The sequence below is a fragment of the Lepidochelys kempii genome, chromosome 2 (genome assembly GCF_965140285.1).
Source record: "Lepidochelys kempii isolate rLepKem1 chromosome 2, rLepKem1.hap1, whole genome shotgun sequence".
In the NCBI taxonomy this organism is placed as follows: domain Eukaryota; kingdom Metazoa; phylum Chordata; order Testudines; family Cheloniidae; genus Lepidochelys; species Lepidochelys kempii.
Genome location: NC_136381.1, coordinates 159,271,126 through 159,281,215, shown reverse-complemented (window position 1 = coordinate 159,281,215; position 10,090 = coordinate 159,271,126). Strand labels below are relative to the sequence as shown.

The 10,090-nt window shown below is 40.5% G+C and overlaps 2 protein-coding genes across 15 annotated transcripts in view; one reads left to right on the top strand and one right to left on the bottom strand.

Annotated features, from left to right (window-relative positions):
• Nucleotides 1-10,090, top strand: part of LOC140907213 (poly(rC)-binding protein 3) — a 712,448-nt gene that overhangs the window by 699,606 nt on the left and 2,752 nt on the right. For 11 of the 14 annotated variants that reach the window (XM_073332625.2, XM_073332629.2, XM_073332614.2 and 8 more), the window contains one exon: nt 1-977. This exon is cut by the window's left edge and continues 1,845 nt beyond it. The exons of 2 other annotated variants lie outside the window; for them this stretch is intronic. Coding sequence is in view for 1 of the 12 variants with exons in the window: in XM_073332634.2 (XP_073188735.1) it covers nt 984-1,020 (37 nt within the window). In the remaining 11 variants the exon portion in view is untranslated. One more of the 14 variants, XM_073332634.2, reaches the window with a different exon arrangement.
• The window catches only part of ZNF830 (zinc finger protein 830), a 31,458-nt gene continuing 26,938 nt past the window's right edge, over nt 5,571-10,090 (bottom strand). Inside the window, exon 10 of the mRNA XM_073332637.2 lies at nt 5,571-9,175. Coding sequence (XP_073188738.1) covers nt 8,992-9,175 — 184 coding nt within the window. The 3' untranslated portion in view covers nt 5,571-8,991. The remainder of the gene's footprint in view (nt 9,176-10,090) is intronic.

The window sequence follows — 10,090 nt, the reverse complement described above, 5'->3', positions numbered from 1 at the left end:
AAGGGAGCAGGGTCACATGGCCGCCTTGGCCAACATGCATTGGCTAAGGTTTACTAAGGTTATTGTACAAATCCTAAATACATTCCAGTTTAAAAGCTTGGCAACTCATTTCACAGTGTAAGTTATCATTAGAAAACAGGCATTTAAAAATTAAATACACGTACAAGCTATTTCATAGCAAATGTTGTTGGAAGGTTGTCACATTGATTGGATGCCAGCCAGTAAGCAAGTTTACTCAGAAAGGAAAAATAGTTGCAAGCAAACTGAAAGTAGCTGGGAGATGTACTAGCTGGTTGCTAGCTGTTGGAACTAGTTTTTAATGGCATTTCCTGTTTGTCCATTCACCTTATTTTTAAGTTATGTTGCATAGCACTGGCTAAGTAACGCAATATTGTTTTCCTCACAACTTCAAAATTCAAAATCCCATTAGCCTGCCATGTTCATCCACTTTGCACTCCTTGGACACAAAGCTTTAACGAATTGAACTGTATTCAGTGCATTTTAATATAAACTAAAAACACAGAATGCAAATGCAATACTTTTTAAACCATGGTATTTAAAAGTGTGTTGTTATTGTATAGGGCTAAGTACTATTTCAGTATTCTTTGTCATTTCTGTATTTTATAGGCTTTTCTCCACCTTCGTACCTTTGCGCTAAGTTTTGTCGCTGTAACCATTTGTAGAACTGTCGTTGTTACAGTTTTCACTTATCAAAAGTGGGGGGGGCTGTTTGTATATAATGAAGGAAAAACTGGAACAAATGTCATGGTACCTCAGATATTTAACAGCTCTAGAAAACTGCTGTAAAATTGTTCTGGACTATTGTAACTGTTTTAATAACTGAAGTAAAAGAATGTGAGAAAACTTGCCTGCATTGAAATGCTCTTCTATGCTGGTTGTACTCAAGTGTAATTTTTTTAATGGTGAGAAGATTTTTTTTTCTTTTTTTTCTTTTTCTCCTCATTTTTGTTCCTACATTTTAGGCTGTCTTCAGAAGTTACTGGCCTGGGGGCTCTGTAATGTATCTCATCTTGCCCTAGTACATTAGCCACCAGACAGGACTTTTCCAAAGCCCCATGAGACAATGATTTCTATGGACTAATCTACAGTGGAATTTCTGCCATTTCTAACTTTCTTATTATTCTGAGACATCAAAATAAATACTACTTTTACTCTTTAAGCAACTGTGCTTCCTAACTCTTGTGTTGCTTTCATTACTGTTCCACTTTAACACTGTTGTGGCTCATACTGTCGAGCAAATTTTGGGGGAGTTAATTTTTGTTGATGTTCATGCTTTGCCTAGTCTGTATAAGAGCATGGGCTGTTAGTGTTCTAACTCACTGTATTCAACGATAGACTTGGCGGTAAATTAAAGAAGACTTTTTTATAAATAAATTTTTTTCCTGCTTTAAAACCACATGGTAGCTTTTTGCATACAACTTTTGTGTTGCTCTAAATGCGTTCTTTGGTAATCAGGTTGACAATTGTCTCGTTTAGAAATGGCTTCTCAAAATAATCTCATAGACAAATGGCTTGTTTGCATCAAGGATTAAAGGGTTAATCTCATCACATGTAAGGCCCCAGTGCTCTTTCGGTAGCAGCATAACAAACTGCAGTATCAGCAACATCAAACAGGCCACTAGACGATCCTGGTGGCTGATTTTTTAAAGCATTTACAGACATGACTACATGGGACCAAGCTCTGTCACAGGTTATATTGGGTAGTGTTTTACTTGGCGACTAATCCCGTGTGGATTTTATCGGTCTTCGAGTGGGGTAAATTACTACTCAGAAGGACTGGAGGTGGCAGAATTTGGCCCATAATAATGAGATTTAAAGAACCACTCCCCACCCCTATTTCTCATTTAAGACCAGGATTGATTTTTGATCAGCCAGGGAAGAAAAGCAAACACAGCCAGGTACTGAGTCTGAATGGCCTTTGTTGGTTTCATGCCTCTATTGCTTACAACACTGCACATTGCTTTGGGGGGCAGAGATGCCCAAACTTTATCCACCCAAGGACTGCATTGGAACTATGCCAGCAATCCAAGGGCCATAGTCAATCAAAAATATGTAGTTAACCTCGTCTTTCATACGGAGGCTTGGCCCATAGAAACTACTGATTGCGTCATGCAAAGGTCCTTGACTCGTCCAGTGTCCTGTTTGGATCTGATGGAGTGCTGCAAACTGACACCTGTAGCCTCCATGATGGGCTATGCCTTTATATTAAAGATAGGAGTAACCAGGAGCATTGGCTAACTTTGTGGGCTGCACGCTGGCCACCTCTCCTGTAGGGCATTTGCAACCTTTTCATACGTTGTAATACCCTTGGTGACGCTGTGGTTTTGCAGCGCATGCAAGTAATATGAACCAGTCTATATCCAACTCAGCTGAAGAATCCCAGAACCCCTAGCTCAGGCAAGGACTCTTCCTGAAGGCGGTTAGCGTTGCAAGGGCAGGCCCATAAGATGCATGTTTCTGACTCAGTGCCTTGAAAAGGTATCAAGGTGCTGCCTTAGTGGAGCTAGCCACAGCTATGCTTTCAAACCTGTAGGTACATGTTGAAGTCCCTGATAAAATGTTTGTTACGTTAAGACTTATTGTAACTAATTTTATGCTTTAAATAAGGCAAGTTGTAGTTTCTTTACTGGAAATGACCTCCAAGTTCTTGTTTTTTCAAGTGCCACTGACATTTCTCCTGACCTCCAGCATGGTATTAGTGCCTATAAGTACATAGCGGCAGTGTTAAATGCTGAGTGGGCGAGGACTGTCTTGCTGTCAGTTGTAATACTAGGTATGAGCCATCAGGCATTTGCATTTGTATGACGGTCTTCATACAAACTCTTCCCAAGCACCTTAACAAAGACACTTACAGACGAGTGGGGGGACTAGAATGAGAAATAAAGCAGCCTAAGCAAGGGCTCACAAGCGAGCTTAAAACCAAGAGCAGGTTTGACAAAGTGGAAAGCTACAGGGAGTCTGTTCCAAAGGGCAGGCGCTCTCCACAGTGGGCTGTGCGAAACCAGTGGTGGGCGCTGTGGGGAGCGTGGCTGGAGAGGAGACGGGCTGAGTTGGTGAAAAGCAGGGGACCGATCCTGGCAGGTTTTTCAAAACGAGGAGAAATTCTGGCTAGCCGTTGAAAATGAAGTCGAAGCTAGTGCAATTGTCTGCAAAGGAAGGGTTATGTGGTCACACTTGTGCATGGGTAACGCAAAGCGAGCAGCAGCACGCACAGTCCAGCATGCTGGGCCTTGGGGCGGGCCCAGAGGCAAGCTGTTGCAGTAACCAAAAGAGGCACGTGAGGCTTGATTTCAGCCAAGGCAATGGCGTGACCAGACAAATTAGCCTAGGGATGTTATCGAGACAGCATCAGCGTGTATGGTGCTTTGCTGGCAAAGAAAGCCCTGAGAGCTGCCCCACAGAGTTTACAGTTTAGGCCAGACAAAATAGTGTGGGAGTGATGACATCACACAAAAGGTGGGGGGGGGGCAGCAAACCGCAAGTGGGAGAAGGGGAGCCCATCCCCTCACAAACACACACAGAGAAAGGCAAACTGGTCAGATGCAGCAATATAAAACCATGGACACAAGAGCCTTGCAAAAGGTGCACTGAAATCTGCTTTAATGAGGTGAATGCACTTGTGGGCAAGGGATGTGGCTGGTGGGGCGTTGACACAGAGAAATAATTTACATTGCCAACGTTTGGATTTTTTTTTTGGTAAAACACTCTAGGCTGCACTAATCCTGCAGGTTCCGTTTACCAAAATACTGTCATTATAAGTCGTCTAAATTAGGTCAAGCAGCAGTGGAGGTTCGTTCCCTCGCTAAACGGAACTATGCGGGGCCAACTCGCCTCTTTCTGCTGTGCATACGTTCATGGGCGCAAAGAATGTTCACGGGAACAGACCACCCGCTGTTGGCGTCAGCTTCTGCACCCCATCCCGTGACTTGTTAAAAGAAATCCCCCACTGGGCCGTGCCCTGTGTATTAATGCATAGCTTCTACAGAGCATTTTTCAGCTCTGAATCGCAAAGGCTGTCAGCTAGAGCATGACTCATGATGCTAGGTCTCAAAAGGCACAATACTCAAGTACAGTGAAAGTAATTTAGGGCTGCTTTTTGGTAGCTTTTGTTGTAGCTCAGCAAGCAGGAAGGAGCTTACTGGTCTCAGCATCCAGTTAGAAATACCAAATAGACCTGGAATGACAACCTTCAAATTTGGGCATGGACAGCACAGGCCTTTTATTTGTGGTGGGCAGGTTGATGCCCAGGCTCCTGTGTTTTTGGGTAGGTTTCAGTCAGTGCCCGTATTTAAATTAAGGAAGTTTTTTGTGTCAAAATTGCCAACTCTTGCTATGTAGACTGGCTTGTGACAGCTACCCACGGCCTCCTCCTGCCTATGAAAATGGGAGAAGTTGAGACAAACTCACCAAGATGAGTCTTCCTAATTCTGAAGATAGCACTGTGCTCATTTTTCACTCCCAAACATCTGTAAGTTTGCCTTGTTTGAAAACCTCCCTGTAGATGTTTTGAGACACCCTGGGGTGCTAGACACACTTCTCTAATTGACTTTCAGTGGGACTCCAATCAGCACCTTTGAAAATCTCCCCTCTTCTTTTGAGACTACAAAGCAAGAGTTACCCATTCAAGCTACAAACGTGAGAAGCCTGAAGTTTGAAATCCAGACTAATTTAAAAACTAACGAACTTGTCTTAGAAGTTGAATAGCATGTTTTCTTGCACAAGTGGCCTTGAAGTGGTAATTGTTTGAATGGTTAATAACCCAATGTATCCACTATTGGTTTTTGTATGAAAGTTTACTTTATCTATAGTACTGCTTTAACGAGTAATGATAAATTGTTCAGTGTGGCTGATTTTAAGTTCCTGTTTGTGCAAGGCCACTTCTGATACTAGGCTCTGCTAAAAAGGAGGTTTGAGTCCTGCCTTGCTGGCACACTAATAGATAAAAATTCCAGTTCTAGAGGTCACTGTTAACATCACCACAACAGACCTTTTCTAGAAGCTTCCTGAGTAAGAGCTGAAGTACTGGACAACTTCTCTTGTCCCATTATTCTCCTTGAAAATTGTGTCTTCTGGGGCAATTGTTTCTATGAATGATGGAGCTCTTAAGAGACTGTCCTTTCAAGAAAAAGACATACTGGCCCATTTTCATTCTTAAAGGGACTATCAATAGGACTCAATGCTGTCAAATGCAGCAGTAATTTCAGTTTCTCAGCAATATGCATGATGCTATTGATTGGTTCATTATCGGTTACTTAATGTTGCATGAATTTCCTCCAAGAAACAAAGAGGGATTAGTTAGGACAGTCCTTTGGCTCACTGGACATGCTTGCCAAGCATTCATAATACCCAAAAGACGACAATTTGTTTAGTTAATGTACTTGGTCTAAGTGCACAAATCTGTTCTAGTTCTGACAGCTAACAAGGATAGGAAAGTAGGTCTATTCTAAAAGAATTAAAAAGATTGCATTAAGATGCAGTAGTATTCTGATTCCAAAGGTAAATACTGACTCTCGAGCTTCCCCCAATTAAACAATCACGAAGATGATAGAGACTTTGCCAGCTGTATTTTTAATGCTCATTTCCCTTCCCCATTCCTTGTACATACAGTAAAAAAGAAATATTCTTCAAACATGCACAAAAAATGAAGAGAACTGAAGCCCACAAAATTATAAAGTTAGACATGCAATATAATTTCAGTTATAAAAATGAAGTGTACATCCATGTTGCTCTATGCAGGCTGTCCTTAGAATCAGCCATGTCTGTTCCACTTTCTCTGATCAGAACATTAAGACCAATGACAAGACAGGCCCTTAATCAAATCAGTCCTTGGAAACATACTAGACCCCCCACTGAGAGCGCTAAACAGGACATACATAAGTTTCTGGTTGTCTAAACACAAGAAACTGGTGTGTTGGCTTCAGCCTACTTCTGCCAAGTATTAGAATTATGCAGTGTTGTACCCATGTTGGTCCCAGGATATTACAGAGAGGAGGTAATATCTTTTATTGAACCAACTTCTGTTGGTGAGAGAGACAGGCTTTTGAGCTACACAGAGCTCTTCTTCAGGTTCGGGAGAGTGAAGTCAAGTCAACCTAAATTATGTTGGAGTACAGCCACTGCAGTAATTAAATCACGTTTGCACGTCCACACTACTCTTCTTGGGTTGGTGGTGCACGTCCTCACCAGGAGCCCTTGCACCGATTTAACTGTCACTGTGGGTCATTGTGGCACAGCTACTGAAAGGCAGCAAGTTGATGTAAGCAACGCAGTGACTACACTGAGACTGCATCAACTTAACTACATTGCCGTAAGCTCTACCCCTCTCATGGAGGTGCGGTTATTCATGCCATATCAATACACTTACTGGGGATTGATGCTGCTGCAATCGGTGCAGCAGGGGTTGATTTAGCGGGTCTAGTGAAGACCCACTACATCGACCACAGAGCACTCTCCAGTTAACTCTGGTTCTCCACCAGAACAAAATTAAGTCGACAGGCGAGTGTCTCCCGTCAATGCAGTACGGTGTACACCCCAGTAAGTTGACCTAAGCTACGTCATCTTCAGCTACTTTATCCACATAGCTGGAGTAGTGTGTAGACAAGGCCTAAATTGATGTAGTGGGCAAGTTACACCAGTGGGAGCTACATTTTAGTGTAGTAAACACTTAGCGTTAGGTCAACGCAAGGCACCTTATGTCAACCTAACTGTAGTGCTGACCAGCCCTTAGAGTATCACAGTCAAGTATGAGGTGGAACAGATTATTTAGCATAAATAGTTAACCTTTCAATGGTCCCTTGAAATGTGTGTTAACTATTTATGCTAAACAATCTGTTCCACCTTCTATTTAACTTTGACACTCTGATTAGGTTTCCCAGACCTAAAGAAGAGCTCTTTGTAAACTCAAAAGCTTGTGTCTCTCACCAAACAGAAGTTGGTTCAATAAAAGATAATAGAGACAAGGTGGGTGAGATAATATCAGAGTTAAGAGTCTGTCCAGCTCTCCTTGGTGGACTAGTGGGGCGGTGGGACTAGTGGGGTGGAAAGAGTATGCAGTGGGAAAAAACTGTACATCAGACACTGTCCAGAATTTATGGAAAATGAAGGAAACTGTACTTACAGAAAATAGCAAGGCTGCCAGTCATTCAACAAATATTCCCATTGCCTCCATCTTTCTGAGCAGGAACTTTCATTCCTAAACAAGAGGGGAGCTACTCTCACTATTTCACTCATTGCACTATGATATGCATCCAGTAATACTGAAATTCAAAGTATTAATACACTGCCATGTTTATTCTTCGCCAATTAAATTAGTAACTTGCCAATCTGTTCAAGATTTGTTCTAATATAGTTTTTGAATGTTTCTGTTTATAAGTCAGTGACACATGGAAACCATTCTTGCCAAATTTCTGGATATTACCCATGAGAGATTAGTTGCAAAGTTAGACTTGAAAATTTTTTTTAAAGTATTGGTTGTGCTTGTTTTTTGTACTTATTGAGCAAAAAATATCACGAATGCAGACCAGTATATGTGGTCAGAATACAGTGATCCTCTGTTCTGTTAAGGATTGTATGAATTTTACTTTTCACAACTTTATTATAATCACATAGCTGGAATATTGGGAATATGTAAAGTAGCAGAAGTAAAGTAGGGTCAAGAGAATCAAGAGAAACAGTTCTCACACAGAATGTTCATTGTAAAAGATGCTACAAAAGTGACACCTACCTTGAGTGAGCAAGAACAGTTTTTCCCTGAAAGAAACACTCTGGTGAGCAGTAGATATAACCTGTGCCCAGACTGGCTTAAATTAATTGTGTGGTAAATTTATTCACTATTCCTTTTTTACTTCCTCTCCAAACCTACCTTGTAATATAACCCCAAACACAAACCTTTTACAAAACTGGAGGTTAAAAAAATAAGCAGACTTTCCACAACTCTACTTCTCGGGACCAAACAGAAAAGTCCATTCAGATTTTCAGAAGTTCCTGCTAGCTCAGTACATTTGAGGGCTTTTAGGGCTTGCAAAGCTCAAAAGAGCATATGATTCTTAAAAAATAGAATCTGTCTCTAATTTAGCCAGGACATACGGAATTTCAGTAAATTCCTTGCTCCCCTTTTGTGTTAACTCAATTTTGTCCTGTTCTCTGGTTCTTAACTTTAAAATGTTATTTACCCATTTGCACACTTGAAAGAAAACAGAATTCCAAGGCTCCCTTGAAAGCTTCCAATATTTACAACTAAAATAAATCAGGTTTATTTTGAAGTTATTCTTCCAGTGCCAACTAGGCTTCCAGTGCAGTGCTCCAAGTTGCTTACCCATTTCATCCCTCTGCTCAAGAGTTTTCAGGCATGTTCCAGTCCGTAATCGCATTAATGAAAACAGATTGAGTTCAGCACAATCTTCTGCAACATGCACGGCCACTGTAGCATGGCAGGAGATCAGAGTATTACAATTTGTCCACAATCTGTTACTCAATGTTTCTGGATTCTTAGGTCATTTACATATCAAAGAGTAAAACTAACAGATCCTGCCTTGGACGACTGACACTGTATTTTACTAGCAATTTCTAAAACATCCTGGACAAAGCAGAGTTTCCTATCTGAAAGGACACTATACACTGTCATCTTGGTTGGTAAGAACTACAGCACAGGACAACTCATAGCTCTGACTTAGTTTGTGTTACACTCCCAGAAGTCTATATTGACTATAAAATTACTTGCTCATTTTAGTAGGAAATTACAATAATAATTTTAATAGGAAAGTTATATTCAAACTTGTAAAACATTTACAATGTACAACCTTTACACAAAATAATATTCCATTTTAGACCTACAGAGATTCAGACACTTTTTACAGTTAACCTCATTAGTACCTGCAAGATCCTTCTTAAAAATAAATATTTTAACAAAAACTTCTGATAAAAAGTAGTAATACCACAGATCAATAGAATATTGAGCATGCCACTGAAATGCTACAACAAAGCCCCTTTCACTCTCCAATCTTGAGACAGCAAATCCTGCAATTCTCCTTCATCTTCACTACCAATAGCCTCATCCTCTTTCTCCTGGATTGCTCTTAATCTCATGGCTTCCTTAAATTTATCTTTCATTACATCCTGGCGGTTACGCAGCAGCTCAACACGGCGGTAACATTCACTGTAAAAAGGTAAAAACATTTAGTTAACATTTATGGCCTTTGCCAAATTAAAAAAAAACAGATTTTCCCACAATACTGGGAGTGCTTCTCCTGTCAAAAAACATGAAAGACATACAAACGTTAAAATTCAAATAAGCCTTTCACAATAGACCCATATGATTATCTAACATTTTGCTGTAGTCCTATGGAAGCAGACTGAAGAAGTAGAGTGCCTTGGTCATAGCTTTTCTTACAAAGATGTCAAAAGCAACAACAGATCAAATCACAATCCTGTGATAATTTGATTCAAAAATATCAAAGATATGAAACCACTCGGTCAAATTCTGTAGAGAAGGAAAAAAGCTCAAACCAGTCTTTTCAATTTTTGTCTAAGATGTTATTTCACCTGAGGTGGAAAAGGGCGCACATGGATTTTTATTGCTATCTGTTAGGACACACAGAAGTAGTACTTTTAAATGGAAGCCTGGCAAGGTGTTGTAGCCCTGGCACTTCACCATTTAAAGAATGTGTGCTACAGTAAGCCTCTGAACTTGTGTTTGGTCGTCAGATTTTGCATTTGCTTTAAAGTGCAGTTTGACACTGATAACTATGTAAAAATGATAACTCTTACTAGTGAACAGGATCTGTTCCTTCAAATACTAAATTGTATCTGCTTACTTGATTTCAATATGTTTTTTACTTCTTCTCACTCCTATTAGTCCTGCAGATTCAATACAGAGAAAAGAGCTTAAAGCTGGATCCTAATCACGGAGGCAAGCATGGAACACCATACTGTCATGTTTAGAGAGTTACTTTCAAAGCATACCTGCACTTTGTGATACTTCATTTGATCTAGAATACAATCAGTTTTAAAAGGCAGTTGACCTTACACTCCCAAAACTGGATTTCACCAGCTTTACCAGGCCATTTTGGAT